At 35.2% G+C, this 17,716-nt stretch overlaps 1 protein-coding gene across 1 annotated transcript in view; it reads right to left on the bottom strand.

The window, feature by feature from the left end:
• ZMYM4 (zinc finger MYM-type containing 4) overlaps window positions 1-17,716 on the bottom strand; it is a 136,571-nt gene that overhangs the window by 37,475 nt on the left and 81,380 nt on the right. The window contains exons 3-9 of the mRNA XM_040619241.1: window positions 16,571-17,095; window positions 14,829-14,890; window positions 14,306-14,476; window positions 7,388-7,472; window positions 6,888-7,143; window positions 1,144-1,318; window positions 810-1,022 (exon numbers count right to left, since the gene is read on the bottom strand). Coding sequence (XP_040475175.1) covers window positions 810-1,022; window positions 1,144-1,318; window positions 6,888-7,143; window positions 7,388-7,472; window positions 14,306-14,476; window positions 14,829-14,890; window positions 16,571-17,095 — 1,487 coding nt within the window. The remainder of the gene's footprint in view (window positions 1-809; window positions 1,023-1,143; window positions 1,319-6,887; window positions 7,144-7,387; window positions 7,473-14,305; window positions 14,477-14,828; window positions 14,891-16,570; window positions 17,096-17,716) is intronic.

The raw sequence follows: 17,716 nt of genomic DNA, 5'->3' as shown, positions 1-17,716 counted from the left end.
AGACTGTATAAAAATTTACTATTCTAAGGAAAAGAATGATCAGCTAGTGCACTGAAACAGGAAAGCACTGTAAAATTAAAAATATAAAAGGATCTTACCATTCCTTTGGATTTATGAATTTTAAAATCTAATTTTTGATCAAAATTTACTAACAAAACACAAATATAGTAAAAATGAAACTGCCTAACAGACGTTTGCCATACAGCATTCATCCGATTCATCTTCTATAAGCCTCATCAATTCACAAAATAAAATATAACCTACATTTATTTTTTCCTATTTCATGAAGAAAAGGAAAAACTTTTTAAAACAATTACTCGTAAGATTTTTATTTTCTGAATTGCAATTTCAACTATATGGATTTGATGGCAAGAATATGTATGTAACTTGGACCTTACCTTGTCAAATAAGAAAGTATATACTTATATGCAAACCAAAAATATATTTCAAAGAAAGCTATTCACCAAAAAGCTGAGACTGGATATCTCTGGGAGATGCACTATTTTTCTGCTTCATGCATTTTCAAAATACTGTTCAAAAACATGAATCATATTTGAAATACAAATGCCATGCCCTAAAAGCATGTATTTCAAAGGCACGAAGAGAAAAATATGCTACTTATAAAACTCTGTAAGTGGGTTTTCAATACACATTCATTTGACAAGTACTATTTATATGTAAAAATATTAATTAAGCTAATAACAACATCTTAGTATTTTTGTGACAACATGTTCATAAGTAAGTTCTACCACAACAAATAGATCTTCCTAAAAGGAACAAAGACATTGGGGTTAAATACAGTCATGTACCTGCTTATATGCTGTGACACACGCTGAGCTACAAAACTTCTTAGACTGGCCCTCTATCTGAAGCATGTGACACTGCCCAGAGCCACTGTAACAGTAGCCCCCGCAGTTCTCGCAACAGTTCATGGTGAGGTTGTTGGCAGAGCGAAACTTCGAGAAGCAGGCATCACTGCAAAGTTTATGTACCACATTCTGGTAATTAACTTCATGTCGAATCTAGGAATTAAAAAACAACACACCAACAACAAGCAAGAGATCATTAAAAGCTGTTCTTTAAGCACAAACATTAGATCTTCCTGGACGCCCCCACCCCCTGCCCAAAAGTAAGATGACTTACAACAGCATTCTTCTGACACATGCTGCATTTGGTTGAAATGCTATTCGTATTTATGGTGACAACAGGTTTCCTTTTCAGTTCGTATGTTGACAGACATGACTGACTGCAAAAATCTTTACTAGTGGTGCTATTTTCAAACTGGGCACTGATCACATCCTTTGGATTTAAAATATCTCTAAAAATGATAACAAAAATAAAATAAGCCACAGTATCATTTGTATTTTTCCTTTTTGTCAGTTAAAATAAATAAAACAGGGGCATCTGGGTGGCTCAGTAGGTTAAGTGTCTGCCCTCGGCTCAGGTCATGGTCCCAGGGTCCTGGGATCGAGCCCCGCATCCGGCTCCCTGATCAGCAAAGAGCCTGCTTCTCCCTCTCCTTCCCGCTCATGCTCTCTCTCACTATCTCTCTCTCTTTCAAACCTTTAAAATAAATAAATAAATAAATAAATAAATAAATAAATAAATAAATAAATCAGAGGCAATTATATGTATGTATGGAAAAGGCATTGATAACTCCTGGGATTTCCTGGGTAAACTGATAAATTGCTCTGGTCCTTAAGTTATGTTCTATAAACAGAACTAAGAAATGGCTTACTTCATAGAACTGTTGCAAGGATTAGTATACTGTGCTTCAAGACTAAGAGGTATACATCAGTTTTTATTCATTATTTCTAGTAGGTAGAATTATAAGAGATGTTAATTTTCTTCTTTAGGTTCTTCTATATTTTCAAAATATTCTTTAAAAATAATATAACACTTGAAAAAATTTAAAAACACCATCTTTTAAACGTAAAAAAACAGGGACATCTGGCTGGCTCACTTGGTGGAGCATGTAACTGCTGATCTTGGGGTTCTGAGAGAGAGCCCCATGCTGAGTGTAGAAATTACTTAAAAGTAAAATCTTAAATAAATAAATAAATAAATAAATAAATAAATACACTTCAAGCTACACAGTGTATATTCAAGCACGGTTTTATAAAATCAAGTACATCTTTTTTTAAAATAATTTAATTTATAAGCATTAGTAGCAAAGGGAATGAAGATTAAAACACTTCAAGGGGTGACTGGGTGGCTCAGTCATTAAGCATCTGCCTTCGGCTTGGGTCATGCTCCCAGGGTCCTGGGATCGAGTCCCACATCAGTCTCACTGCTCGGTGGAGAGCCTGCTTCTCCCGCTCCCTCGGCTGCTCCCCCTGCTTGTGCTCTCTCTCTTGCTCTTTGTGAAATAAATAAAATCTTTAAAAAATAAAACACTTCTAAGGCCCCCTACCACTCCACACTTTATCGTACCCCCAAACCAGTGTTCCCACATAGCAGTTTATTAAATAAAGTATAAACGATTTTAAAAGCCAATGGAAGGGGCTCCTGGGTGGCTTGGTCAGTTAAGCGACCAACTCTTGATTTCAGCTCAGGTAATAATCTCAGGGTCAGGAGATCGAGCCCTGAGTTGGGCTCTGGGCTGAGCATGGAGCCTGCTTGAGATTCTCACTCCCCCTCTCCCTCTGCCACTCCCTGGCTCATGCTCACACTTTCTCTCTCTCTTAAAAAAAAAAAGTCAATGGGAAAAAAATTCCTTGATGGAAATTTTCTAAATGGTGTCTCTCTCCCATGAGTATACTACACCCACATAATAGTATATAAACCATTTTAACTAATTCTTGCATCTTAAACAGATTATACTAATAGAGTAAGTTTTAGAAAAGATTATAAATATCTCTGCTTCAATATAAGATAATAGTAAACGTAATGGGAATCATCACAAGGAACACCTCATATGCTGTTAATACATAACTCCATACCTCATCTTCTATACTTAGTAGCTCTAGGTTCTTCTACTTTCTACATTTGTTTTTGCCTTCACAGCTATTTTTTAATTAGGGTTTTTTAAAACATTTTATTTATTTGATAGAGAGAAAGAACATGAGGAGGGGGAGGGGCACAGGGAGAGGGAGAAGCAGGCTCCCAACTTAGCAGGGATCCCGACATGAGGCTCGATCCCAGGAGCCTCGGATCATGACCTGAGCCGAAGGCAGACACTTAACCGACTGAGCCACCCAGGCGCCCCTAGGTTTTAATGTATTTCATTTATAGAGGTATTTATTGAGCACTTATACTGAGCCAGGCACTATCTACACCCTGTGTCACAATATGGTACAAGCACGCACTCAAGGAGCTCACAGTATATTGGGACAAAAAGACAAATGACATATAAAATACCGTAACAGAAGCATCCTTAAAATATAAAAGTAAAATAATTATGAAAAAGCATAATGTACAACAGAAATGAAGAAACAATTATTTCAGACAATATGTGACATGAAAGGCTACCCAAAAGGTGACATTTTAGCTGTATCTTAAACAAGAGCTTTCTAGAAGGTTAAGGAGATAAGAGTTGGAGAGCAGCATGGATCAAGGCAAGGAAGAATAAACGTAGGTATATTTGTCACTCCCTTCAGTATGCCTAGCATCCAACTACATTACATCTTATTGTAGATTGTATGATTCCAAATAGTAAAAATTCAGAAATGATACAGACAATCCTGAAATCATTACTTGAGTATCATTATATCAAATAATCTGATCTAACAGCATTAAAAAAATTATCCTCCAAATTACTTTTTTTTTTTTAAAGATTTTATTTATTTGACAGAGATAGAGACAGCCAGCGAGAGAGGGAACACAAGGAGGGGGAGGGGGAGAGGAAGAAGCAGGCTCACAGCAGAGGAGCCTGATGTGGGGCTTGATCCCATAACGCCGGGATCACGCCCTGAGCCAAAAGCAGACGCTCAATGACTGCGCCACCCAGGCACTCCCCAAATGACCTCTTTTATGGAGGATTTGAAACAGATTTTTTTTAAAAAAATTTTATTTATTTATTTGACAGAGATAGCCAGCGAGAGAGGGAACACAAGCAGGGGGAGTGGGAGAGGAAGAAGCAGGCTCCTAGTGGAGGAGCCTGACGTGGGGCTCGATCCCAGAACTCTGGGATCATGCCCTGAGCCGAAGGCAGACGCTTGACGACTGCGCCACCCAACCCAGGTGCCCCGAAACAGATTTTTAAAAACAGTGTTAGGTCCTTATTACTAAGGAAACCTGAAAATTAAATGATGATTAGCCAAAATACACTCAGAGTTTAGATTAAATTCAAGAAGTTAAGAGATATGGGTTAATAAGAGATTAAGAAAAAATAAAACTGTTACTTCAAATAGCTAATGAGTTTCTTTTAACCTAAGTGCAGCTGCTATATTTCTACTGGTCTATAAAGATAGCAGTGGCTATCAGGAAGGAAAACTTTTCTATCTCCACCCATTCAAATTAAACTGAAATCCTTCTTGGGATCCTTCAAGGGATTAATTTACAAATTAAACCTGTTTCACTATATGGACTACGTGCGGGCCTGGGGATGGGGATTAGCAAAATTAACCAGCTATCTGACACTGAGGAAATCTTTTAACTTCTTTGAATCCAATTTCCTTATATTTAAGGTATGATCCAACTGAACAATTTTATAGTCATAAACCAGACTATCCCAAACTGCTGTAATGACTGTGTAAATAAGAGGAAAACAGGGGCACCTGGGTGGCTCAGTCAGTTAGGCATCCGATGATTTTTTTTTTAAGATTTTATTTATTTATTTATTTGTCAGAGAAAGAGAGAGAGCGCACAAGCAGGGGGAGCAGCAGGCAGAGGCAGAAGCAGGCTCGCTGCTGAGCAAAGAGCCGGATGCGGGACTTGATCCCAAGACCCTGGGATCATGACGTGAGACGAAGGCAGACACGTAACCAACTGAGCCACCCAGGTGCCCCTAAGCATCCGATTCTTGATCTCAGCTCAGGTCTCTATCTCAAGGTCCTGAGTTCAAGCCCACGTTGGGGGGGAGGGAAGAGGAAAAAAAGGGAAGGAAAGGTAACGTGGTAAAAAGGAGACGAAAGAGTAGTTCAGGAAGTAAAACAGAATGCAAGGAAAATCAAGACTGATCAGGGGTTGAGGGCTGACCAACAACAGAAAAGATATCCTATAAAATGAAAAGGGGAGAAAAATCAGAAAGCAAATGGGGAAGAAAAGGCAGAGGTGACAGGCAGGTAAGGACTACCTGATAGAGAACAGTAAGAGGCAAATGGAAAAGAACAATGGGTGAAAAAAAAAGGATAATAGATAAGTGCATGAATGAAGAGGTAGGACAGTTAAAGAGTCAAGGAGTGACAGGCTGAAAACATGGAAGATTTATGGAAAAGACCAAACATAACAAAAGACAAATGTAATCTTAAAGAATAACTGAACTACACAGGATCAAGATGGGTAAGATATGACATGAAGGTGAAAATGACCTATCTCTAGATAACGCTAGGCAAACCAAAGAGATATAATAAATTTAGATGAAAATAATAATATGTACGGACAAGAATTTAAAAACACAGAAAGAGGGCACACATTTAAAAACTTCTGTGAGTTTTCTACGGCCTTTTTTAAATTCACTGATCTATCTCTGAAAATATATGACTATTATTACAAAAGAAGAAATAAAACTGAAATTTTAGAAAGTGCCAATCACTAAAGTAGAATTAAATAAAGAAGCATAAGAGGAAGTTATTATATGAAATTATCTCATGGCAAAACAGAAAAAAAAACCCTATAAAAAGTATAATTTTCAAGTTGATTTAATCTTAGAATCTGATAATGAGTATATGAGAATATAGAAATTAAGTACATACTTCTAAAAGTATGTTTTATAATTCAAACAGTATAAATAAAGAAGCCTATTTTCACTAAATCAAACATGAAACATAAAAGGAAGCCACATAACGAACTTCCAGAAAGACTTCTAACCACATTCAAATTTCTTTCAAGTCTCTAAAATGTCTTTTCCAACTAAACCAGAAGAGGGAGCATCTTCTTCCCTTTCTAGACAGAAAGGGAAGGACCCTTGTGAGGAACTATAAATTCAAATATCTAAACTAATAAATTATGGTTTGAATAGCTTAATGAGAGGCCAAAGTGTTTCAGAATAAGAGCATTATTCATCTTTCTCTGAATTATTTAAGCAGTTCCTAACAACCATCTCACCAAATCAGACAAAATGAAATCGTATTCTTCAAATATATCAGGATGACCTTATCAAAGTCTAAGATCATAGTCTTTTGATATTAAACACTAAAATGGAACCTTTGAGGTAGTTCAGAGATACTGAGTAGATTTAAGAAAATATACACTGGAGTCCTTTTAAAGATAAGAAAAGTATTAAATGAATTCCAATTAGATAACAAGATACATAACATTAAATATTTGTGGATTTAAGTATCTATTACCTATAAAATATTGTGGTATTACATGATGGTATAGTTTTTGTTTTATAAAGCATCTCAACCAACAAAGATGTTTCAAAAACATCTCAATAAATAAAAGGTACATTACTGGCAGTTAAAATAAGCTGAGCACCTAGTATTCAGAAAACTGAGAGGAGCCTAGGTGGATCAGTCAGTTGAGCGTCCAACTCTTGATTTTGGCTCAGGAGAGCAAGCCCCTCAACAGCAGGCTCCACGCTCAGTGGGAAGTCTGCTTGAGATTCTCTCTCTCTTCCTCTCCCCCCCAAATAAATAAATCTTTAAAAAAAGGAAAAACTGAGAGCAGCAAGATGCTGTGGGAATTCTCAATAAACATGGGAATGTAGAAAATTAAACAACACACAGATAAGAACAAAGTACTTTAAAAGGAAACAAACAAGATAATTTAGAATTCTGCTATACTTTGAGCAACTTGAACAAGTTTTCTTGGTGGGAGGAGGCGGTGGGCGGGCAGGTGGAACTGTATATCCAGTGAGGCACAGCGTGGAGCAGAAAAGCTGAGTAGACCCTTTCCTCTGATAAGCAGTTTGCCCCTTCTGCAGGATTTTTTTACAACCAGAACAGGAAACTCGGACAGCTGTGGCTGGAACTGAAGGAAGCATTTTATTCATGCCAGATGACGCCAGTGAAGGCTGAAAGCCAGTAGTCAACTGTGGAGCTTAAAAAAAAAATTTTTTTAAAGAAAAAATGTTTTACTTTTTGTCATGAATTTTAAGTACATATATCCTTTCTTTCTCTTCTAGAACCAGTGTTGAAACCCAAAACTAATTACGCAATATATAATTAAACCCATTCTAAATGGGCAGAGAACTGCCTAGTTTACTAATACAAGTAGATACTTCCTCTCATCATACTGGTCAGAATAAACAAACATGATGCATTTACTCAGTTCTGTTTCTTACCAAGAGGACTGCCACTGACTGAAAAGACGGCACTAATTTTCAATTCCCCTTCTTGAGTTTTTTGCTGTTGGCCATGACTATACTCCTTTAAAAAAGAAAATAAGTAAATAAATACTTAGAGAAAATAAATACAATGTATCTAAGAAATCCAGACATTCAACACATTTTCGTTTGGCTACACAGGGGGGAGAAAATGTTCATACTACCTTACCATTAGTAAGAAATAACAGCAAGCGAACTATAATTTCAATAAGGGTATAACAGGTTTGCATATGCTGAGAAAGTAAGAGGTAAAAAATGAAAAGGAGCTACCCAATTAGCCTGTAGTACTACCAGATATTTAAATTATTTTTGAAAATTCTTACTATTACAGTATTTTAAGTTGCTACTTATCTATTATAAAAGTAATACACACTACACAAAATTTAGACAAGTAGAAATAAGGAAAAAATTCTACTCGTATTTTCATCACACCAAAACAACCATTGTTATTCTTTTGGTATATTTCTTTCCAGCCTTTTCCCCTCCTCTATTCAGAGGCTTTATTTTTCTACATAGTTGTAATTAAACTGAATGTATCATTCTAATAAAATGATCTCTTGTCACTTGAGTCAACTGAACATTTGCCTATTATTACACTGGTGTTTTTTAAGCTGGATTCCAAGAATCCCTGAGGTCTACAGATGCATTGTAGGGAGTCTGAGAATTCTAAGAATATTTTTAAAAACTGTATATCTATTTCAATGACTTTTTGATAAATGTAAACATATTTTTCATCATGAATAACCACATATAACTGAGTTATACTACAAGTTCTCAGTGCTGTTATTTGCTTTTATAATTACATTATTTCACTATGAAATCTCTAAGTGGCAGGTTTAACTTTTACTTTCATTCACCGTTTATCACACTGAAACTTGCAAAACCCCAGCAGACCTCTTATTCTTGGAATTCTCAGACAACTCCAACATAACCCCCCTTTTTTGTGGTAAGAGATATCTGGTACATTACTCACATTTGAGAAATACTGATAGATATATTATTTAATAGACATAGCAGATTACACAGGGATGGGACTGGGATGAAGTGAGTGAGGCACTTGCCTCAGGAACAAAATTAAGGTACCAAAAATCTCAGTAATCAAGATAAACAATATTTTAATGCAATATTTTTTTAAATGTACAATCCAGGATGAACAAAGTAAGAAAACTTATATAAATAAAGACAGCATCGGTATTACTGACTCTTCCTTTGGCATCAGTCTCCAATTTAATGGTCCTGCATGACACTGAGAATATATAACCATAACCCAATGTCAGTCCACTTGTTTCCCAACATTTCGTATAATCAGAAATACCATGATGAACATAGCTATGAATACTCATACTCTCATACTTAGTATTATGTTCTAAAGAAAAGATCCTTAAAGTGAAATTATTAGGTAAAAAGGTACACAGTCAATGTTCCTGATACACAATGACAGTTAAAAAAAAAAAAACAACTTCTAATTAGATTTATTCTAGCAATTTGTGTAAAAAGCCATTTAAGTCTTTCCCCACTGTTGTCTCAATCTGCAATTCTTTTTATAATATCCACTTACAAAAAAGCATTATAATGTACCAATATTAACCTTGTGTAGCAGGTTATCAACATTTTTTCAGTATTTACTTTTACAATTTTTTATGTACTGCAGCTTCATTTCTATGCCAAAAATCTAGTTTTTACCTTTGTTACTCCTTTGATTTCTTATAAAGTTGTACCTCCACAATAAAATACTAAGAAAATGGCTTAATTGTTTTTAATATAGTCCTTTAATCCAGAGGTCAACAAACTTTATATGCAAAGGGCCAGATAACTAAATATTTTCAACTTCAGAGGCCATACTACCACAACTACTCAACTCTGCCCTGGTAGAGCAAAAGTACCCACAGATAACCTGTAAATGAACGAATGTGGCAATGATCCAATAAAACTTAATTTATAAGAACAGTGTGCAGAAAAACAAACACAAAACAGAAACACAGAAAGCAGGCTGGATTTGGCATGCTGCTAATTTGCCAACCCCTAATTTAATCCACCTGGGATTTATTTACTTTGATGTTTAAAGGGCATTTTTTCCTTTCTCTGAATAACTACTGAATTACCTTCTATTCACTGTTTACATACCAAACTGTTTTTAAAATGTCTCTTGTGGCAATCTATTCTGTATCATTATCAGCCTAATTTTTTTCTTTTAAGTAAACTCTACCCAACATGGGGCTCAAACTCATGACCCCAAGATCAAGGGCACACTCTACCAACTGAGCCGGCCAGGTGCCCCATTATCAGCCTAATTTTAGGATATCACACTACCCTAATAAACCTAATTGTGACAGGTTTAACCATTTAATAGTCTGCCACTGTCAAATATTTTTTAGAACACATGTGTGATGTTTGTGTGTGTACATGCCTATTTAATCTTCTTCAAAACATGAGAACCTACTGACATTTTCATCAGAATTGTATCGAAACTCTATCTTAAGAATCACTAATACCTTACATTTTTAAAAAGTCTCTCCATTCTATCAAATTCTTTTATCTGACATAAGTACTTTTTAAAGTTGCTTTGCCAAAGGGAATATTATATATTTTCATATTATCTGAGAAACAATGATTTACAGAAACATTGTTCTCTTTTATATAACTAAAATTCAATTAACTACTTCACTAAACTTTCATGAATTCTATTAATTCTCTAATAAAGATCCTTACTAGCAAATGATGATAATTTTGTCTCCCCTCTTCCATTATTTCTTCTAATTTCTCTAACATGCACTAGGTCAAAAATCCAACAAGAGTTAAATAATAATGCCGACATCAGTAATTTGTGTTCTATTAGTAATTATTAACAGGTTTCCATCATTTTACTCTTAAATTTAATGACTGCTATCAATATGAAGTAGATATTTCCTCACCATGATCAAGAGAGTATCTATTATAAGAAATGCATAGTAAACTACATGAGATGTCTTTTTGCACCTATACAGTCTTATTTGACTAGATGAAATTATGTATTAAAAGATTTCCTAATATTGACTCATCCTGACATTCCTATATTATATAGTAAATTAAAGCAAATTTCAAGTAAAAAAAAAAATTAAATCTCAGAAAACTTCCCCCCAAATCAATACTCATTGGCATACTTTAATGGTCTCCAGTCAGCTTCTTTTCTCACTGTTTATGACAATTATTCCAAACTTCTGATTTTTCCTTAAGCCTCAAGTACATATTACTTCTGTAACATAGTAAAATAAGTACATATCTTAAGTATTCTACTTATACACCCCAGAATGCCTTCAAGGCAAAATCAAGTTTATGTCAGTACCCCCTTAATAATTATGACTAACTTTACAAACATTTAATTATAAACAATGATTACTAACTTGAGAAGTGAAAATCTGATGACTCAAAGACTTTCAGAAGCAGAAAAGCAGGTGTCAAAACAAAACAAAAATCCTTTATCAATAGCTTTACATTCCCTTTACCATAAAGGAAGACCTGTATCAGTACACCAATACAGTATTATAGAAATGAAGAACCCTGTACCTCTGGCCAAGTTAATTTGACATACCTAAAGAAAGCCCCAACATTTAATTATTGCATTCCACTTTCTAAAACTATATGACTCATTATTGTGACAACTGATTTGATTTTCCATCCTAATCCATTTACTTTAATAAGAGATTAAAATTAGCTCTTTTATTATGAGCAAAAAGAAGAAAAAAATCATGACTTTAATGTGGTATTCCCTGAATTTCAAACTTTTAGAACCTATAGAAAAGGGGAAAAGAAAAAAATGAGGTCTCTGGCTCTTTAAAGTTTCTATTTTAAAACCTTCTCCAGGCATTTTAAAAAATGAAACAACTTTTATTTACATAAAGATTGTCAGACTGATAATAATAAGACCTTGATTATGGCCCCCTAGTGGCTCCTTCCTGGCCACATGGCCTTGAGCAACTAACTTAACCTTTATGAACCACAGTTCCCTCATCCACAAATGGAGTTAGTATCACCTATTCTGACCATCTTATGTAAGAAAGATGAAACAGCACAGTACACATAAAAGCACCGTATACCTGTAAAAATATTACAGAAAATAGAGTAACATGCAATGGGGATCTGAATAAACAAATGAAACTGGAAGACCAAATGATATTATGCCAATAACAGAGGCAGGAGGATGACAACTGGCGAACCCAGAAAATCATAACTGAAGAAATAATCAAGAACAAATGGGTAGAAGTCTTTAAATATACATGCACACATCTCAGCACTTAAGGTGCTTTCAAAAGTAAAGAAAGTATGGAAAGTAATGAAATTAACACCAAAATGAATTGTGTAACAAGGAGAATTAGGAAGTGAGCTGAAAACAAAACTACAAGTTAAGCAAGGAGAAAATCCAAAGGAGTTGTGACAAAGGGGCAATGAGCTAAAGCTATGATCTTATTAAATCATGAGAAAAGGTACCACTAGAGATTGATAGTCAAAAGTAAAGCCTGACCACAACTTATAAACCTATCAGCATTTTATGAGAGTTAGGTTAACAGTACTGTTTTAGAGACTATTAAAATAATACACTGGAACTCCCTTTTCCAGTCTATGGGAAATGAGTAAGAGTGATAGAGCATTAGGCAGTACTGAACAGCAAAAAATACAGATTTCCAATGGTCATCCCAGAGAAATACCTTAAAAGAACAGGACAATGAAGAAGGATGAGGAAGAGGGGAGGGAAAGGGGGAGGGGAAAGGAAAAGGAAGGAAGAGGGGGAACAGAAGAAAGAACAGGTATCTACGGTTTAACAGAAGGTCCCTGAAGGGATTTCTAGAATTATAAAAGATCTGATCCTACAGAATTGATGTGGTAATAATAGAAAGGATTTCTCAGAGAAAACCTAGGTTTATCCACTCACATGCTGGGACTGCCTTATTGTAGTGTTAGAGTAAAGAATGCCTCTGGACCTTACGTCTAGGACCTATACACACTCCTGCTTGGTTCTGAAGAGTCCCATCAATCAGGTGCTGAGCCTTTGAGGAAATTCTTTCCTGTAATCATGATGAAACCTCTCATTCGGCATTTTATAACACATTAGTATACTCTGTATAGCATATAAAAATGGAGGTGTTTCTAACAATTCCATCCTATTGGTATTCCCCAACCACTGGAACCACTAACTTTTTAAAAAAAAGTAATACAAATAATCTTTCCTGATGACCTCTTCCCTGAAGGTATTTATTTGGTCTTTGCTATAAGTGCCTTTCCATCCTAAAGAAAGTGCCACTGGGTCACATTCAGAGAGAAAGTGATGCCTTTGGATCCCTGCCAGTATTATGATTTCTTATGAATTTCCCATGTCCACATTAGGGCATGTAAAGAGATAGGAAATCTTTCCTGTAAACAGATATGTTTGTAGTCTTCTGAAGCATACAGTGCCACATGAACTTTTCCTAGGTTATCAGTACATTTCTTTATGCCTATTTCAGATAACCAAGATCTCCATTTTGCCTGCTTCTGTTAACATGCTTTCAATCTACCTTGCATTAACTATTTTTATATTCCTACTCTGCCATCTTCTTCTGTTGCCACCACACTTATAACCATCCAGCTCCTACAGCTTTACCATCACTACCCTATACAGCCACCTTCCCCTGAGCACCAAGAAATTCCTGCTTAAGTGAGTATCAATCTGATTCATACAAAGTATCTATCCTTCCATCTCCTTACTATAAAAGAGTGGCTCTCAACAGCAGACAATTGTGCCCCCCACTCCCACAGGACATATGGCAACGTCTGGAGACACTGGGGGGGTGGAGGTGCTAATGGTATCAAGTACGTAGAGACCAAGGATGCTGCTAAACATACTACAATGCCCAACACAGCCCCTCACAACAAGGAATTATCTGGCCCCAAATGTAAATAGTGCCAAGGCTGAGAAACCGTGCTCACAGACATCTGAATGAAAAAACCGCTTCTACAGAAGTCTCACATTCTCAGCCCTCCAAAACAACAGAAACATATGGAAAGATAACCTTTCTCCAGATCAAATGCCATTTCAGAGAAATAACTAATTCATGCTATCTTTACTTCTCAGCCTCTGAATTCATGCCATCTGTGTAAAACACAGACATCCTCAAATAATTGTTGACTTCGTGTACTCATCCCTCAGTCCCCTTCGTACACTCCAAAATGATTACAGCACCTGACAGAACTTTGACTCTTCCATTCCAACTACCATAATATCATTAACTACATGGATCTTCACTGATTTCAGGACTTCAGTTACAGGATCTCTGTAACTTTAACCTCCAGAGCAATCTTGAAATTGCAGAACTTGATCCCATTTCACCCATCAAAGCCTCCTTTACCTTCTACCCACTGATCAAATTAACTGGTTCTTCAATCAATTAACTCTTTCAAAGATAACCTATTAATTCCTCCCCCCCAAAACCCTTGAATCCATATAGAGTGTGCTTCATTAACAAAAACTGCAAAAAGCTTATTACTACCTTATATAAACTCAATCATAACATAAACTCATAAACAACCGTAAACCTTCAACCATGTCTGCTCTATCAATCTCAGATCCTTGAAGACTCACTTTCCCTAGTCCTGCACTGAAATTGTAAAAATCACAGAAGAGTGGTATTAAAGAACAAAGTGGATTAAAAGTCTAAATTACTACTCAGGAAAAGTTTCATATAATTCTTGATTCCTTAGCATTATTCTCACAAGATAATTCAAATTACCTCAGCCCTCATTAAGAGTCTCCTCTCACACTGTCAACAAACTACTTCACTTCTTAATCAAGAACTTCCTCTCTCAAATGAGTAATTCATGTGTGGAACAAAAAAGAAGGGGGGAAAGTAAAGGTGAAATGTTTACTTGAGCATTGTCAGGTTCATCTTTAATTTTGTCTAGTAGTCCCTGCTGTGGTGCCATTGCTTTGTCATACTCATCATCCAAAGGTTCTTCTTTAATTCTAATATTTGATGCAAAGGAATTTCCCAGTTCCGAACCAATGGATTCTTTATTGGCAAATGGATAGCTGGAATCCTAAAACACAATATAAAGGATTAATAAATATTCAGATTTAAAAATTATTCCTCTTCAGGTTCAACACCCAAAGATAAGCTCATTGGAAATGAAGAACTCTATGGATATTCATTAGAGTCCCTATGCCTAAAAGTAAATGTGATCTATGTCTAAATATCAAATACAATAAAGAAACTAAGAGCTGAGGCTTCTTAGAACACCGTCAAAGATGTCCTTACCAAATAATAAAGCAAACTGTTAAAAAAAAATCAGTGCTCGACCTAACACATATAGTTACAGTTTAGAAAATGACATAAAGAAAACTTTGACACTTGCCACAGTTACAGCATCTACATACACACTGAAAACTTACCCTAAAGTTTGTTTCTGGGGTTTGTGGTAAATGGGTATGTAATGTTTCTTCAACTTGATTAGCTATTGAAAGAAAAAAAAAACAAAACAAACACATGTATATGAATAACAAATCTTATAAAGAGTGACCTAAAAAGCTATCATTTGATAATCACCTCTCTTGTCCAATAAAGACACTTATTAGAGTGAAGTGGGTCCCAAAAAATACCCAAAAGATAGTTTCACTCGGAAGTCTGGCCCCATCTTACTTTTAGCCTCACCTTACACTTTCCTTGCTCAAACCTAAATAAAGTGGTTACTTTAGTCACTGTGCTCTAAAAACTACTTGTGTTTGTTCTTCCCCATTTCTGCTTATATCATTCCAAGGCCCCTCTATCTATCTTAATCCCTGTACGGTCTTCCAGATCCTGCTCAGTTCAAAATCCACCTCTCCTCTGTAAACCTTTCCTGGTCACTGAGATAAAAATCAGGTTTTTTCTAAGAATACCTAAAACACTTTCAATTATTTGAAAGAAACCTTCTTGTATGGACCTATGACAAATTCTTCTACCACTGTCTTTAATTATAAATTAAATCTTACACTATTCAACTGGTCACTGACACTTCTACTTGATTTACCCCTTCTACTACTAGACATTATGTTCCTTGAGGATAAATACCCTCATAATTTATCCCCTGTAGGGATATCAAAAATATATATTGAATAATATATATTAAAAAATATAGTAAACCTGTACAGCCTGTTACATAATAGATATGTAAATTAATTGTTCTTTTTAATAATACTGATTTGTTCTTTCTACCATATTTTCCCAGCATTGTCAGAAAAAAATGTAAGGTTTGCTATATTATATCTTGCTTTCCTTCACATCTATTAAACATTCATTAAAATATTACTATTTTCACTGCACAGGTTAGGCCCCAAGAATACAAAGATGAAAAAGATACAATCTGGTCCTTAATAAACTCCTATGCTGTTAAGTAAGGCAAAATGAATACAGAAGTATAATACTCTAAGTACTATAAATAATGAAGTATAAACAAAATGCTATGAAAATACAGATAAAGAAACAATTCATCCTTCAATGTAGAGAGGTTAGAGATGACTACAGAGTAGAAGAGGTTTATGAGTTAGGTACTGTTGGATAAAAGTACTTTTACAGGGATATACACAAAGAAAGAAAAGGACATACACACAAATGGAATAGCAAGGGGAAAGGAGGGCAAAGAAATAAGAAAATATGTGACATATTCAAGAATGGAACTGGAGCTACAGTATAGGGTACACTGGGCAAAGAGGCTCAAGAGGGGGCCTCAAGAAACTTCTAAAACATAAAATAGAAATGTTATCAAATAGAAAAACCCTCCCTAATTTGGACTACTTTGTGGGACAGCAGTTTGAATTAGTGCTTACAGCACAAAGAAGTTAAATCCAACTTCAGGTTCCAATGTTCAACCAAAGAAAATGAACAGGTGACTTGAGTATCTTGCCTTCTCATCAAAATATTGCAACCAGGGGAGGGAGAAATGAGGTTTAGGGCTATTTTTCAATCATTTTTACCATTACCAAAAGTTACTGGGAGAAATTCAGTCACTCTGCAAAGAACAAGGATAAAAGAAAAATGACAAGCTTACAATGAATTTAACTGTTCATATTTCGCTTAGCATCACAAGTAATAAAAGCTATGTTATTAGCAGTACGTTGTTATTTATTGTGTTTTATGGCTCTATTCCAACAATTACCTGCTTTATCAAAAAAACTGCTTTTCAACCTTGAATCCAACTCTTTATGGGGTTTATCCAACCGTTTTTCACGTTCATGATAAGTTAGGTCTCTATTTTTCTCCTTTCCAGAAAATGTCTCTTTGCTGTTTTCTCTTACTAGACTAAAATCTTTCCGTATTGACTTAAAGACAGAAACCTGATCAAACTGTTTAGGAAAGTCTTTTTTTAATTTATTTTGAATCTGTATTTCATTTTCATTGTCTGATTCATGTTGTGTGACTCTTCTCTCTACTTCCAAGCTATCATCAGTATGAATTGAAGAAACAAGATTGTCCTTTGAACTAAAATCCTGTTCATCCTCATTGTCACTACCAACGACTGGAATTCCTGCAAGATCCCCAGAGTTCAAAAAATAATCATCTTCATCCAGCAATGAATTTTCAGATCCTGTTTGATTCGGCATTCCATAAGACATGCTGTCAAGGGTAGGAGTTAGGTTGTGGTCTATATCTTCAGACATTTCTGTATCCATGATACCACCACCTTAAAAAGTAAAATACTGTTTAGACAAACGATAGTGCTAAAGATGACCACATTTAAAAGGTCTGTCTGGTACTTAACCAAATAAATAATTTTTCTTTTCAAACAAAATATAGAAAATAATAGCACAGTATTCAATTAGCACTTTGATATAGATATGACAGAAATGACTATCCTAATGTGACAGATAAGGAAACAGGGACCTAAAAGTTGATAAGCTATATGAGGTTAGAAAGGAGGCAATGTGATACAGGAAGAAAAAAAAAAAAGAAAAAAAAAAAGAGTACCAACTTCAGACATATCTGTGTTGGAATTATAGTGTGATCACTAAGGATCTATGTGATCCTGAGAAGTAAACTCTCAGGTTTCTTTATCTATCAAACAGTATAATACTCACCTTAGAGATTAATTTGTGGTGAGGATTAATCAAAGTATATATAAAAAGCCTTTTAACACAGTGACTGACACACAGAAGGGAATATAAAAGTGATAATTTTAATTATTATACTGATTATTCTGGGGCAGTGAGATTAGAACCCAGGTCTCTGATTTTAAAGTCTCACTGTCTCTGGTCTAACTCTAACAAAGACAACAGTTAATGTTTACAATGGTAAATATTTAAAC

The sequence above is a fragment of the Ursus maritimus genome, unplaced genomic scaffold, assembly GCF_017311325.1.
Source record: "Ursus maritimus isolate PB19 unplaced genomic scaffold, ASM1731132v1 scaffold_32, whole genome shotgun sequence".
Classification (NCBI taxonomy): domain Eukaryota; kingdom Metazoa; phylum Chordata; class Mammalia; order Carnivora; family Ursidae; genus Ursus; species Ursus maritimus.
Note: the sequence above shows the minus strand (reverse complement) of the source record. Positions and strands in the feature narration are given on the sequence as shown.